Source organism: Sapajus apella, unplaced genomic scaffold (genome assembly GCF_009761245.1).
Source record: "Sapajus apella isolate SASKATOON/1434 unplaced genomic scaffold, GSC_monkey_1.0 scaffold55, whole genome shotgun sequence".
Taxonomy (NCBI): Eukaryota; Metazoa; Chordata; class Mammalia; order Primates; family Cebidae; genus Sapajus; species Sapajus apella.
The window spans coordinates 8,387,321-8,404,059 of NW_022436995.1; the positions used below are offsets into that span (position 1 = coordinate 8,387,321).

A 16,739-nucleotide genomic window follows, 5' to 3' on the forward strand; every position below is an offset into this window, starting at 1 on the left:
ATGAATGATTGTTTTCTGGACTTTTGTTACATCTGAAAGCAAAAATTTTAAATCTCAGTAATATAGGTATAATAACAAAAACTTGAAGCAGTGGAATAGATTCATCTTTGCTAGCATTTTCTGTCTTCTACCTACTGGCATTATGGTAGATATTTTCAGTTTTTAAACAAGGATTTACCAGCAAAGTAAAGGCTAAATAAAAATGGAAGGTGATGAGGCTGGGCACTGTAGCTCATGCCTGTAATTCCAGCACTTTGGGAAGCTGAGGTGGGCAGATTGCTTGATCGCAGGAGTCCAAGACCAGCTTTAGCAACGTGGTGAAACCCCATCGCTACAAAAATTAGCCAGGTGTGGTGGCTCGTGCCTGTAGTCCCAGCTACTTGGGGGGCTGAGGTGGGAGAATCATTTGAGCCCAGGAGGTTGAGGCTGCAGTGAGTCTAGGCAACGGGAATAAGAATTTAAAAAGGAAAATTATGCAGACAATGCATTTAACAAAATTCAACACTCTCTTCTGATAAAAACATTCAACGAAGTAACAATAGTAGAAGGAAACTTCCTCAACCTTATAAGGACATCTACAAAAAAACCTACAGCTGACATCATAGCTAATGTTGCAAGACCAAAAGCCTTCTCCCCAAGATTAGGAATAAGACAAGGGTGCCTGTTCTTGCCACCTCTATTCGTCATTGTACTGGAGGTTCTGGACAGGGTAATTAGGCAAGAAACGGAAATAAAAGGTACGGGGTGCAGTGGCCCCCACCTGCAATCCCAGCACTTTGCGAGGCCAAGGTGAGAAGATCACTTGCCCTCAGGAGTTTGAGACCAGCTTGGGCAACTTAGCAAGACCTCGTCTCTGCTAAGAAGAAGAAGGAGAAAAGAAGAAATGAAAATAACAGCTTCTCTATTTGCAAATGGCAAATTCTTGTAAATGGAAAATCCTATGAGGCAAGAGGATTGCTTGAACCCAGGAGTTTGAAACCAGCCTAGGCAGCATAGGCAGACCCTATCTAAAAACTAAGAAATTAGCCAGGTGTGGAGGCACACACCTGTGGGCCTGGCTACTTAGGAGGCTGAGATGGGAGGATGGCTTGAGTTGGGTAGGTTGAGGCTGCAGTGAGCCATGATCTGCACTCCAGCCTGGGTAACAGAGAAAGATCGTCTTAAAAAAAGGAAAGAAAAGAAAAATTCTAAAGAACCCATCAACAAGTTTATAAGACATAAAATAGTATACAAAAGACAATTGTATTTGTGTAATGGATAATGCAAAAATATACTTTTAAAAAATTCAAGTTGCAATAGCATCAAAAAGAATAAGATACTTAGGAATAAATTTAGCAGGAGTGTAAGATGTTTGCAGTGAAAACTATAAGACATGGGTGAAAGAAATTAAAGAAGACCTAAATAAACAGAAAGACAATATTCATTCAATAGAAGATAATACTGCTAAAATGCTGGTATTCCCAAATTGATCTATAGATTCAATGTAATTCTGATCAAAATCCCAGCTGGCTTTTTTGCAGAAATTGACAAGATGATCCTAAAATTCATGTGGAAATATTAGAGACCCAGAATAACCAAAATAATCTTAAAAAGAAGAAAGAAGTTGGAGAATTCACATTCCTCAATTTCAAAACTTACTACAAAGCTACAATAATCAAGACAGTGTGGTACTGGCATAAGAATAGAGGTATAGATCAATGACAGAACTGAGTCAGAAATAAACTATACGTAACGGCCAATCGATTTTTGGCAAGGGTGCTGAAACAATTCAATGAAGAAAAAATAACTTGTAAATAAATGGCATATACAAATATTAAGTTAGACCTCTACCTCACATCATATATAAAAATTAAGCTAAAATGGGCCAGGCGCAGTGGCTCACACCTGTAATCCCAGCACTTTGGGGACCAAGGTGGGTGGGTCACCTGAAGTCAGGAGTTCAAGAACAGGCTGGCCAACATGGTGAAACCCTGTCTCTACTAAGAATATAAAAATTGGCCGGGCGCGGTGGCTCAAGCCTGTAATCCCAGCACTGTGGGAGGCCGAGGCGGGTGGATCACGAGGTCAAGAGATCGAGACCATCCTGGTCAACAAGGTGAAACCTCGTCTCTACTAAAAATACAAAAATTAGCTGGGCATGGTGGCGCGTGCCTGTAATCCCAGCTACTCAGGAGGCTGAGGCAGGAGAATTGCCTGAACCCAGGAGACGGAGGTTGCGGTGAGCCGAGATCGCGCCATTGCACTCCAGCCTGGGTAAGAAGAGCGAAACTCCGTCTCAAAAAAAAAAAAAAAAAAAAAAAAGAATAAAAATTAGCTGGGCATGGTGGCATGCCCCTAGCTACTCGGGAGGCTGAGTCAGGAGAATCACTTGAACTCAGGAGGCGGAGGTTGCAGTGAGCCAAGATTGTGCCACTGCACTCCAGCCCAGCCGACAGAGTGAGACTCCGTCTCAAAAAAAAAAAAATAAACTTAAGTTAAAATGGATCAAAGATTTAAATGTAAGGGCTAAAACTGTAAAACTCTCAGGAAAAAAACATACATATAAACCTTCACGACCTTTGGTTAGCAATGGCTTCTTAGACATGGTGCCTAAAGCACAGCAATCAAAGTAAAAATAGATAAATTGGACTTCATCAAAATTTAAAACTTTATGCATCAAAGAACACTATCAACAGCCTACAGAAAGGGAAATAATATTTGCAAATATTATTGCAAATTTCACTATTGACCGTCTACAGAAAGGGAAATAATATTTGCAACTCGTGTACCTGGTAAGGCATAGTATCCACAATGTATAAAGTACTCTTACAACTCAACCACAGAAGGACAAGTAACCCAGTTTTAAAAGGGAGCAAAGGATTTGAGTAGACGTTTCTTCAAGGAAGATATGCAGGCCAGGTGCAATGGCTCACACCTGTAATCCCAGCACTTTGGGAGGCTGAAGTGGGAGGATCATCAAGGCCAGGAGTTTTAGACTAGCCCAGGCAACACAGTGAGACCTCAACTCCATACACACACATATACACAAATTTTAATTAGCCAGGCATGGTGGCACACACCTGTAATTCCGGCTGCTCAGGAGGCTGAGGAGGGAGGATTGCTTGCGCCCAGAAGGTCAAGGCTGAAGTGAGTTATAATCACACCACTGCACACCAGCTTGGGTGACAGAGCAAGACCCTGTCTCAAAAAAAAAAAAAAAATGTACAAATGGCCAAGAAGTATATGAAGGAATGCCCAACATCATAAGTTATTAGGGAAATACAAATCAAAACCACAATAAAATATGTTATACCTAATAAGATGGCTACAGTTAAATAAAAAGGCAATAACAAGTGTTGGTAAGGCTGTGGAGAAACCGGAACCCTCATATATTGCTGGTAAGAATTTAAAATAGCATCACAGATATGTAAAGTTTAGCAGTTTATAAAAAAATTAAGTGTCAAATTACCATATGACCCAGCAATTCCATTTCTAGGTATATGCCCAAGAATATTGAAAACATGTTCACACAAAAACATGTACATTAATATTCATAGAAGCAATATTCATAATAGCCAAAAATTAGCAACAACCCAAATGTCCATCAATGAAGAAATAAGTGAATTTTATTCTATTCTATTCTATGGATAATATTTTATATAATGGGATATTATTCAGCTCTCTAAAAGGAATAAAGTACTGATCCATGCTACAACATGGATGAACCCTGAAAACATTATACTAGGTAAAAGAAGGCATTCACAAAAGGTCACATATTATACAGTTTCATTTATAAGAAATGTGCAGGAGAGGCAGATCCATAGAGACAGAAATAGATTAGTGGTTGCCAGGGGCTGAGGGAGTGGGATGAAATGGGGAGTGACTGCTAATGGGTGCAGGGCTTCTATTTGGGGTGATGAAAATGTTCTGGAATTACATAGTGGTGATGATTACTTGCAATATACTAAAAACCACTGAATTGTACACTTTATAAGGGTGAATTTTATGGTATGGGAATTATACCTCAATAGAATATAAATAAAGTAAATGAGAAGGTGTCATTTTTTTTCTTCCCAGCAACCAATGGAAAGAAACCCTCCCATCAGCCTGTTAGCCCTCTTTTTTTTTTTTTTTTTTTTTTTTTTTTTTTTTGAGTTGAAATCTCACTCTGCCACCTGGACTGGAGTGCAGTGGCACGATCTCAGCTCACTGCAACCTCCATCTCCTGGGTTCAAGTGATTCTCCTGCCTCAGCCTCCCAAGTAGCTGGGACTACAGGCACACGCCACCTCGCCCAGCTAATTTTTTGTATTTTTAGTAGAGATGAGGTTTCACCCTGTTAGCCAGGTTGGTCTCGATCCCCTGACCTTGTGATCCACCAGCCTCAGCCTCCCAAAGTGCTGAGATTACAGGCATGAGTCACCGCATCTGGCTGCTAGCCCTCATTTTGGGGTGACTAGACCAATGCTTCTCAAATTATCTATAATAAAGAACCTATTTGTTTTGTTTTGTTTTTATCTAACCTATGACAGATCAATATTAACAAAATAGAGCAAATTTTAACAAAAAAAAAAAGCAAAATTTAATTACTGGAAAAATAAGATTAAAAAATTAAAGACCTACAGTTCAGAAGCCCAATTTTTTTTATTATTAGACGTGATAGGCATAAAAATTCTAAAAAGTTTTCCAAATTCTCTCAGTTTTTTTATTCATTTCAGCAAGACTGGTAAGCCATCATTTGTAGACAAGTGCCAGTCAGTAGAATGTATTCTGAATAGAAGTGGTCTAAACCATGGTGAACTCCCAAAAGGCGCGGATGCTTGGGGGAGAGGGATTGTTAAACGTCTTTAAGTAATAAATACTGTCTTTACTATTTACTTACAGACCACCATTGCTGATATTGAAACTATTCTAGGGGTAACAAAGGAAAACAAAATGAGGTTTGAAGAGGAACAACAGTCCAAAGACAATAAAAACCTCTCTAAGCCGAAGAGATGGTCCTGGAATACAGTACATAACCTTTTGGATCCTAGTCTGAAATAAACAGGGCAATATTTCTTTTGCTGTTAGAAATCAAAGCCAGGGGAAATTGGCTTGCTTTGTGTGCTAGGAGGTGAGTCAGAACAGATTTTAATGAAATGCTCTTCTTAAAAAATTGTTTATTAAGTGATCTTATTTTACTTATTGAACCAAAACTTATTTATGTTTTTACTTGAGAGTGTTGAACAATCCCTTCTTCTTCTCAAATTCAGGAAAAAGTAATCTGATAAAAGAAGAAAGTTAAGTCTTCCTGATATCCACTCTACATGTGCTTCCTCATAGGCTTCAGGATTATGCAGCTTTTATTTTTTATGTTTTAGAAAGTTTTCTCCTATTTCTAATAGTCATTGATCTTCTGCATTTATAGAGTTGAACAAAGGCTTACTCGCTGTTATTTGTCAAAACACAAATGCCTTTTTTTCAAAACTTCAAATTTATATTGAAATTATATTTATATGAATTTTTAAGTGACTCTTTATCATTCATCCTGCTTTTTTGTTATACCAAACCCCTATTGTCTGCTATTGCTATTTTTCAAAAAGTAGGAGAAGCCAACATCTAGTTAACCAAAGCATCAGAATGTATCTAGGTGGCAGCATCTGCTCTTAGTTTAAGATGGAGTGTAACTGGAGCCCTGTAGCTTGAATAACATTTGTATTCTCTAGTTCTCCATTTAATACAGCAGTGGGTTTTTTTTTCAACCTTAGTTCAACAGTACAATACCTTTAAAAAGTCAGATTGTTAAGATTATGTAGTGCTGACACCAACTTTCAGCATTGACTTCATAATTGTCCAAAAATATTTCTACATCCGCTAGCTTTACTGAAGGGCGAAATAAGCAAGTTACAACACCAAAACCATGTATTTTTTTTTTAATTTATTTTGTTGCATTTTAGGTTTTGGGGTACATGTGAAGGACATGCAAGATTGTTGCATAGGTACACACGTGGCAGCGTGATTTGCTGCATGCATTGTTTTAAAGAATGACCTTTATGTCTATAAAAATATTTTCATGTATTGGGGAAAGGAGGAGGATTTTTACCTATGGAATTTCAGTCATCTGTTAACTGTGCTTCAGCCACAGGCTAAGAGTTTCTGTAATAAAATTAACATTTCTGTGCGAAAGCTTTTGTTTTGCTATAGTTGGAAATACATTAATTAGCCAGGTTTCCTGCCTGTGCTAGGTACAACGCTGACCTCTTTTTCTTGCCAGATCTCTCTCATCCATTTGAGAGGCGCATTGTCCAGACACTTGACAGATAGGAAGTACTACATGCCCATTAGAATCGCGCCTCAATTGAAGCCAGAGCAACATAAGGTCCAAGAGACTCATTAGTTCACTGGCACAATCGTGTCCTGAGAGTAAATGAAACCCTCTGTCTCCTTATGGCTCTCATCTGCTCTGGACTTTAAAAGAAAACTGTCTCCGTTTTGTTCGGCACAGTGGTGGATCATTCACATGGTGAGAGCCCCTGCTAAACAGTACAAAACTGTTAAATCTATCGGGAAGTTTTGCATGTGAATTTTGATTAGCACTCCTGAGGCTCAAGCTGCTGGCAGTGGTCAAATGAGTTCACCATCCTGTACCCATTGTGTTACTCACTTGATTGGTTTCTCAAACAATGCCACGTTCTTCCTTTGCAGCCATCGTTTGCATACACTGCAGAATTCAGACCTGTGATCCAGATTCACGTCTCATTAGAAAGCGATTGGGAGCAAGGTTCTCTACCTAAACATCTACAGCTTCAAAATTAAAGGAGAAAAATTGGTATAACAAAACAATCACTTCAATTAATTAAGTGGAAGAAGCCAGAGGACCAGATTAAATTAGTGACATGTTTTAATTACAGAACATTTGAAAAGAAGCAATAGTCCATTATCTTTAGCACGTATATGCTACAAAGATGCTGTGCTCTTGGTAAACTAAGGCACGTTTGAAAAAAGAATCATTTGTGTGTGTACAATATCTAAAGTATCCTGAATATAATTTAGTCATGATGAATTAATTACTGAGCTTTTGTGCTTCTAAATAGGAAAGCAAATATTTGTTGGTAAGAGGATTTTGGGGAAATGATATACCATTTTCCAGGAAGTTTTTGGGAGAAGCATACATTAAACAATAGAGGTATCTTTGTATGAGAAATGATCCCGTTTTTTTGTTTTTGTTTTTGTTTTTGTCTGTGTGTGTGAGACAGAGTCTTGCTCCTTCATTGGCTGCAGTGCAGTGGAACGATCTCGGCTCACTGCAGCCTCCCCTCCCGGGTTCAAGAGATTCTTCTGCCTCAGCCTCCCGAGTAGCTGGGACTACAGGTGTGTGCCACCATGCCCATAATTTTTGTATTTTTAGTAGAGATGGGGTTTCACCATGTTGGCCAGGATGGTAAAATGACCCATTATTTAATGTTGAATGTTTGCAGTGGTTGGAGAGTGTTATTGGATATAAGTATTTCCCTTAATATATTACGTATTTTGTATTGACTTTAAAGAAACCAAAGAGATTATAATATTAAATGTTTACTGCCTACTGTGCTGTCTATTTAGTGACCTTTCCATAAGCTACTTACAGTTACTTACAGAACAAACTGGGAGACAGGGATGCACCGTGCTAGAAGCTTCATATACATTATTTCATTGCATCTTTTCAACAACTCCATGCATGTAAGTACTACAACTGTTCTCATTTTACATAGGAGGAAATTGAGATTTAGTGAGAGTGTCTCACCCCATGTCTCAGGCTAAATGAAAAGAAATTTGGGATTTGCTCTCTTTTACCACAAATTCCAGCATGTTGTACGAAGTAGAAGGTTTAGTTTCACTTGTCCCAGATCATGCAAGGGATTTGCACATTTTTAGAATAACATGCTCTAGCGTGTTGCTTACTGCATAGAAAAGGCAGCTGTAACTTAACGCATACTTCCTGCTAATGAAATGAGCTTGACAACTGACAGCATGGTAAGGCATTGCAATTATCTGATCAAAGTCAGAAGAAAAAAATGGTGTCAGTGGAATTCTCCTATGGTGATGGATCTGTAAGACTTTGGTGGAGAATGATGTTGGAAAGGCATAGAATTTGGAAGCTGGGAAGTCATTCCCTGAAGTTTCAAGAGATGAGTATTAGGTTAAGAAATCCTGGAAGCATTGGGAAAGGCTTCCAACAAAATGTAGGGCAGCCTGGAAGAAGTTTGGGGAGCATTATTTCAGCTATGTCATCCTAAGAATTGTGAGCATCCTGTTTTTTAAGTATAAAAATATGTATTTTTATCCCAAGTAATAGACTAGTAACCATCTGATAGCTTTAACAATTAATAATCATTTGTATTCATTTGGCACCTTTCTTCTAAAGAAGTGCTCAAAGCACTTTACATTTGTTACCTCATTAATTCCCAACACTGTCCCTGTGGGGACGGTAATAAGTATTTTAACATTTAAATGTTTATCTTTCAGAATTTCTCAAGCATACATTAATTATATTTCCAAAAAAGTAAATGTTCATTATTTTTATTTTACTGTTCAGCATAACAAATTTGTGCAACTCTTTAAATGTACTAATCATGGTAAATCGTATCTGGAAACTGTAAATGAAGTTGCCAAGATAATGTGAGGGTGGCAGCTGGGGGAGGGAGGAAGCATTCCACTGCACTTTTCTCGCTGGAAGTAGTTTGGATCAACCCATCGCAATGGGCTCTTCTGTAACTTCTCCGCACATCTTTCCTTCCAAGAGGCCTGCCCCAGGAAGGCCAGGACAGTATCTAAGCCCTCGAGGCCAATAGAGCTGCTATTTATACCGTCGTTTTATTAATGATTTTGTCAACGGGGAACAGAAGCTTGATGCCTGCTGTTAGGAATTACATCCCAAAGAGTCACAGAATAATAAGGGCCAGGAACTGGTCTCCCCAGCCCTCCCTCTCTTGAGCCTGGCCAGACCTTCCTCAATTTTCTAACTAGAAAAATGGCAGAGCGGATAGTACCTGCTCCTCAGGGAAGCAGTCGAGATGGATTGGCCAGTGTTGGGAGAGTGTTTCAAAGATGCAGCGTTCCACATAAATGTTTAAGTATTATGATTACACGGCTACTTCAAATGGAAGTTCTAACTTTGAAATGTGATTATACACTTTCCAAAAAAAACCTTTCATAACCACATATATAGGTTTATTTTTCACTCTAACAGTCTGACTCGTGGTTGTGAAACTTTATTGCACTTGATGGAGGGCCTTGGCTTTTATTAGTTTTAAACTGCTGGTTTCTGGGGTATTTATGTAAATGAGGGAAAGACACCAAAACAGTAAATAATAAGCATGTCCCTGCTGTTTAAAAATCTGTTGGTGAAAACAACTTTTGTTATAAGAAGACCCTATACATAGCACAGAAAAATAGAGCTTTAGCATTAACATTTTGTTTCACTTTTATGATTGTCACCATATATATGTGCGTCACCACACACACACACACACACACACACACACACAGGCAGGCAGAAAGGGGAGAGAGAGAGAGCACACACACAGGCAGAAAGGGGGGGGAGAGAGAGAGAGAGAAGTGAGCAAAATGCTACATTTTAAGATTTTTTTATTTAACAAACTGTTATAAAGTATACCAGATGGCTAATTACAGCTGGCAGAAACAAAGGCCACACCCAGGTTTGCTGCGATCGCCTCATAAGGAATGTTATGATGAAATCACGGTCCCATAAACTCGACAGCAAAACAGCAGACCTTCCATTGGTTGCAAAAATCTTGAAATTAAAATTAAAATTTTGATTCATTTAAAGATTCATGCCACTTTGCTTCCCGGGAGAGGACACGAAATACTTTACAATCATTGAAAAACTCTCAATTATTTAGGAGCATGCTCTTTGTTTCCAGATTCCCTTTACAATGGCTTTTCATTTTCTTGGGCTTTATTTTTCCAAGTTGAAAATCTATAAACGCACCGTTAGGCCAAAAAATTAGATCATTTGCAACAATAGTGAAGAATCAGAAAGGTCTAAATGTTCAATAATAGGGTATTGCTTTAAAAATATGGAATATCTACATTAAAGACCTCTATACAGCCATTCAAAAATCATGTTTCTACACCGACCATACAATCCAGCCATTCCACTCCTATGTATTTGCCCAAGAGAAAAGAGAGCATGTGTCCATACAGACTTGCACAGGAATGATCAAAGCAGCTTGGTTTACAATAGCCCAGGGCTGGAAACAACCCAAATGTCCGTTAGCAGATGAATGAATTAAAAACTTTGGCTGGGCACGGTGGCTCACGCCTATAATCCCAGCACTTTGGGAGGCTGAGGTCAGGAGTTCGAGACCAGCCTGGCCAAGACGGTGAAGCCACATCTCTACTAAAAAGGCAAAAATTAGCTGGGCATGGTGGCGCAGGTCTGTAATCCCAGCTACTTGGGTGGCTGAGGCAGGAGAATTGCTTGAACCTGGGAGGTGGAGATTGCAGTGAGCTGAGGTCGCACCACTGCACTCCAACCCAACAGCAGAGTGAGACTCCATTTGAAAAAACTAAATTAGTGGGGGCTGGGCGTGGTGGCTCACGCCTATAATCCCAGCACTTTGGGAGGCCAAGGTGAGCAGATCACCTAAGGTCAGGAGTTCAAGGCAGCCTGACTAACATGGTGAAACCTGTTTCTACTAAAAATACAAAAAAGTAGCCAGACATGGTGGCAGGCACCTGTAATCCCAGCTTTCTCCAGAGGCTGAGGCAGAAGAATCGCTTGAACCTGGGAGGCAGAGGTTGCAGTGAGCTTAAATTGCGCCGTAGCGCTCCAGTTTGGGCAACAAGAGCAAAACTCCGTCTCAAAAAAACCAAAAAAACTGTAGGATATTCATAAAATGGAACACGACTGAGCAATGAAAAGGAATAAACTATTGATAAATCAACAGCATAGAAGAATCTCTAATTAGGTTGAATGAAAAAATTGAAACAAAAAACGTTACATACCTGTTTATTTATTTATTTATTTATTTATTTTTTGAGACGGAGTTTCGCTCTTGTTGCCCAGGCTGGAGTGCAATGGCGCGATCTCGGCTCACCGCAACCTCCGCCTCCTGGGTTCAGGCAATTCTCCTGCCTCAGCCTCCCGAGTAGCCGGGACTACAGGCACGCGCCACCATGCCCAGCTAATTTTTTGTATTTTTGGTAGAGACGGGGTTTCACCATGTTGACCAGGATGGTCTCGATCTCTTGACCTCGTGATCCACCCGCCTCGGCCTCCCAAAGTGCTGGGATTACAGGCGTGAGCCACCGCGCCCGGCCAACATACCTATTTAAGGTTCTAGAACATACAAACTATAGTGAGTAGTAACCTGGGGTGAGAGATGGGGTGGGAATAGGATGAGGACGAGAAGGAGGAGGAAGATTACAAAGAGGCAGAAGGCACATGCTGGGGTGATGAATATTTTCACTGTACTGACAGATGATTTCTTGGGTATGTTCAGAGGCCAAAACTTATCTCATTGTACACAGTAAATACTGTCAAAGATAAATAAGGCCAGAACTAGTAAAAGTGGTAAGGACAGATTTTAGTCAGTAATACACTATCGCAATATGGAAAAGGATCCAGTGTAAATTGAATTCAACTTCGATTTGTACAGAGGTGACTGGGTATTGTAAGGGGAGAATGAGGGACTAAGAGGGGACAGTGGCTGCTCACTAAGGGAAGTGAAAAATTACCTTGGCCAGGTGCAGTGGCTCACACCTGTAATCCCAGCACTTTGGGAGGCCTAGGTGGGTGGATCACTTGAGGTCAGGAGTTCGAGACCAGCCTGGCCAACATGGTGAAACCTCATCACTACTAAAAATACAAAACTTAGCTGGCGTGGCGGTGAGAGCCTGTAGTCCCAGCTACTCAGGAGACTGAGACAGGAGAATCGCTTGAACCCCAGAGGTGGCGGTTGCAGTGAGCCGAGATCGCACCACTGCACTCCAGCCAGGCAACAGAGTGAGACTCTGTCTCAAAAAATAAAAAAAGAAAAATTACAAAAACCAGGAAGTGGGGTTGGTTCATGTGAACACCAGCTTTAACTGACACAGGACTTAGGCTCCTACCCTCCCACAGAGGCTGGGAGACAGGGTCCCTAATTTAGGTATTGGCTGCAAGAAAGTTTATTCTTTTTGTGGCCTGGAGTTTTCTAAGGCGCGTATTTTAAGAGGAGGAGGTCATCGTAGGGTGGCTGTCTCTACTAAAAATATAAATAATTAGCCGGGTGTGGGGATGTGTACCTGTAACTCCAGCTACTCGGAGGCTGAGGCAAGATAATTGCTTGAACCCGGGAGGAGGAGGTTGCAGTGAGCCGAGATTGGGCCATGGCACTCCAGCCTGGGTGACAAAAGCAAAACTCTGTCCCAAAAACAAAAAGCTGCCACCAGAAAATAAGGGCATGTTCCCTAGCATCAGAGACTAATTTTTTGTTGTTGTTGTTTGAGACGGAGTCTTGCTCCGTCACCAGGCTGGAGTGCAACGGCACAATCTCTGCTTACTGCAACCTCCGCCTCCCAGGTCCAAGCAATTCTCCTGCTTCAGCCTCCTGAGTATCTGGGATTACAGACGCATGCCACCACGCCTGGCTAATTTTGATGTTTTTAGTAGAGATGGGGTTTCACTGTGTTGGCCAGAATGGTCTGGATCTCTTGACCTCTTGATCTGTCTGCCTCGGCCTCCCAAAGTGCTGGGATTACAGGCGTGAGCCACTGCTCCTGGCCTGATTGTTTTTATTCTAAGTGCAATGCCCTTAGTCTAAATATTCGAGTTCACATACAGACCATGTCTTTGGTGCCATACCTATTCAAGCAAACAGAGAATGCATAAAACAGCAAATGCCTCCACTCCCCAGCAAATATTTGGAAGGACAGAATAGGATTATGTGGCATCTGTAGATATTCTAAATGCATATGGAATATATATGACATCTACTTTAGATTTTAATGTCTTAATGAGTTTTAGTTTCAGCTCTTTCCTTAATAAACAAATAATTTCTCCTCTTTAGTTCTCAAGCTTCTAATACATAAAATAAGAAAGAGAAACTGATATTTAAGCTTCCTTCCAGCTCTGATCTACAATTCTGTGCCACCATCATCAATGTATATAAAAGGGGCGAAATTATTATTACTTTTTTAATGTTGTTTTTTTTTTTTTTTTTTTTGATGGAGTCTGACTCTGTCACCCAGGCTGGAGTGTAGTGGCATGATCTCAGCTCAGTGAACCTCCACCTCTGGGGTTCAAGTGATTCTCCTGCCTCAGCCTCCCGAGTAGCTGGGATTACAGGTGCCCACCACCACGTGCAGCTAATTTTTGTATTTTTAGTAGAGATGGGGTTTCAAAATGTTGGCCAGGCTGGTTTCAAACTCCTGACCTCAGGTGATCCACTCACCTCAGCCTCCCAAAGTGCTGGGATCACAGGCAGGAGCCTCTGCGCCTGGCCACAGCGTCACCTATCACCCAAGAAGGTGGTGGTCTCTTCCCCCAGCTTTCTTTCATTTATTGGAAACAATGGATGAAAATATTTTGAAAATACCTTCCAACTTAAACGCCCCCATCTACTATCCAAAAGGCCTATGATTTTAAATGGTTACAAAATATTGCATCATTTAAAAATAGTTCATTGCCACACATATTTCTTATGGAAGGGATCATTTTGACTGAAGCCAAATACAACACCCCCTTTAGACTGGGGTCAGGTCCTTCATTTTTTTGGGTTTCAGTCTCAGCACTGAGCTCTTGGTTATTGTTAGTCATCAAAACTAATGGAGGGCCGGGCGTGGTGGCTCACGCCTATAATCCCAGCATTTTGGGAGGCTGAGGTGGGTGGATCACAAGATCAAGAGTTGAGACCATCCTGGTCAGTATGGTGAAACCCTGTCTCTACTAAAAATACAAAAATTAGCTGGGCATCATGGTAGGCGCCTGTAGTCCCAGCTACTCAGGAGGCTGAGGCAGGAGAATTGCTTGAACCCAGGAGGCGGAGGTTGCGGTGAGCCGAGATCGCACCATTGCACTCCAGCCTGGGTAACAAGAGCAAAATTCTGTCTCAAAAAAATTTAAAAAAAACCTAAAACTAAAACTAATGGAAACATCTTATTTTGAGAGCATTTTTATTTGAACTGATCTCATGTATACCTTCTGCACTGGAAGATCTTGACGGAAAAAGATGAACTAGAAATGAGAATAAGAAGCTTTCACTGGGCCTTTTTGTCCCTGTACAAAGCAGAGCATCCCCTTTTTATGTCTGCTTTGTAGACAGGATGGGTGTCTGCAGTGCCGTCTCCAAGCTTTAATATTTGCAAGTACCCAAAAAGAGATGGAGGATCTATCTCCTAATACAGTCCCTTGTGAACTGCATACATGAGATATGATAAAACAGTGAAACTATTTCTGCCTGACACCTTTCATCCCATCTTCTTTTTTTTTTTTTTTTTCTGAGACGGAGTTTCGCTCTTGTTGCCCAGGCTGGAGTGCAATGGCGCGATCTCGGCTCACCGCAACCTCCGCCTCCCGGGTTCAGGCAATTCTCCTGCCTCAGCCTCCTGAGTAGCTGGGATTACAGGCACGCGCCACCATGCCCAGCTAATTTTTTGTATTTTTAGTAGAGACGGGGTTTCACCATGTTGACCAGGATGGTCTCGATCTCTTGACCTCGTGATCCACCCGCCTCGGCCTCCCAAAGTGCTGGGATTACAGGCTTGAGCCACCGCTCCCGGCCTCATCCCATCTTCTGAAGACATCCTGAACTGCCACCGTGTTTCCTGAGTATCATCTACCAGCAGGCACTGCCTGTCTAGGAAATACTCTGGCATTCTTGCAGCAAGGCCTGGACAAGGAGCTGAAAGCAAGATGATTCTATATCTCTCTACAAACACCACACTGGTTATCATGACCAAAACTTACATGTAAAACACTTCTTTGAACATCGTCGCCAAGGTGGAAACCTCTCTGCTCCCCTAATTCTCACCACAGCTCATAGAATCTTGGCACTAACACCATGAAAACAAAAATTTATAGAGGACATAAGCTTTCAAAACTACTCGTAAACATTCTTCTTTAGATTGTCTTTCAGGATGCCTGTAGAGTTTTTGATTTTTCTAATTATGGAAACGTACCTTCATTCCAGACAACAAGTAACATAACATAGCTTCTTCAAAAACACATAAAAGATTTAAAAAGAAATTTTAAAACAGGAAAGCATAAGAAAAAAAATTAAATCAATTTTTATTCCACCACCTGGAGATAACCACTATCAGGGTTTTGGAGTATATCTGCTATGATTCCTGCCTAGGTCCTCTGTGTTTGCCATTCCCTCTTTCTGGGATGCTCTTCCCTCTGCAGCTTGCCTGGGTCACTAACTGGCTGCATTCAGGTCTCTGCCCAACTCTCACCAGACAAGGGGGCCTCCTTGACCACCCTCCGAAAGTAGTACCACCATTACTCTCTATTCTCTTACTCTGTTTTTCTTCAAAGCCAGCTGACAATGTGTGGTATTATGTAATATCACATAATAGATATGTTGCTTAATTTATCTGTCTCACTCAATGGATTGTAAACTTAAAGATACATGTATGTTGACCGGACTCGGTGGCTCACACTTGTAATCCCAGCATTTTGGAAGGTTGAGACTGGCGGATCACCTGAGGTTAGGAGTTGGAGACCAGCCTGGCCAACATGGTGAAACCCTGTCTCTACTAAAAATACAAAATAAGCTGGGTGTGGTGGTGCACGCCTCTAATTCCAGCTACTAGGGAAGCTGAGGCAGGAGGATCACTTAAACCTGGGAGGTGGAGGTTGCAGTGAGCTTTTGCCGCTGCACTCCAACCTGGGTAACAGAGTGAGACTCTGTCTCAAAAGAAAAAAAAAATGTATGTATACAAACAAATTTACATATATAAACACGCATATATACATGTACATATCTCCTAGAACGTTCTCTCTCAGTAGTAACAGTTGCCTGCTTAATATATATTGCATTTAGGCCGGGCACAGTGGCTCACGCCTGTAATCCCAACACTCTGGGAGGCCAAGACGGGCAGATTACAAGGTCAGGAGTTTGAGACCAGCCTGGCCAATATGGTCAAACCCTGTCTCTAACAAAAAATACAAAAATTAGCCTGGTGTGGTGGCATGTGTCTGTAGTCCCAGCTGCTCGGGAGGCTGAGGTAGGAGAATCACTTGAACCAGGGAGTCAGAGGTTGCAGTGAGCCAAAATCACACCATTGCACTCCAGCCTGGGCAACAGGGTGAGACTCTGTATCAAACAAAAAGGTATGTATGTATATGCCCATATATATATTGCATTTATTCTTTTATCATTTTGAGTTCATGTTATACAGATTCTTTTTTCTTTGCATATGTAAATTTAGAAATAGGATCATCCCAGACATACTATACAGACTGTGTTTTCTACTTAGCAGTAAATTATCAAGATACACTAGAAATTCTTACCCACTGCAGTTTTAATAATGGCATAAAACATGTTAAAAATTCCCAATTGTTAGACCAGCACATGGGCATGTTGATGCATCCATCAAATACATATCATGTTAGCATCAACCAGTTAAGAAAGGCATTAATATTAATAACAGATATGCATATGGTACTTTATATTTTCATATCTTGTATGATCCTACAATAAACTCAAGTAAGCAGAGCAAAAACTCAGAAAGGTTAAATAATTTCCCTAAAATAATTTGACTAGTGTTAGAGAGTCCAGACTCAAAGGTAGG

At 40.8% G+C, this 16,739-nt stretch overlaps 1 protein-coding gene across 1 annotated transcript in view; it reads left to right on the forward strand.

Moving 5' to 3' along the window:
- Positions 1–5,861, forward strand: part of IQCH (IQ motif containing H) — a 197,492-nt gene extending 191,631 nt beyond the window's left edge. The window contains exon 17 of the mRNA XM_032244599.1: positions 4,863–5,861. Coding sequence (XP_032100490.1) covers positions 4,863–5,021 — 159 coding nt within the window. The 3' untranslated portion in view covers positions 5,022–5,861. The remainder of the gene's footprint in view (positions 1–4,862) is intronic.
- Positions 5,862–16,739: the final 10,878 nt, after the last annotated feature.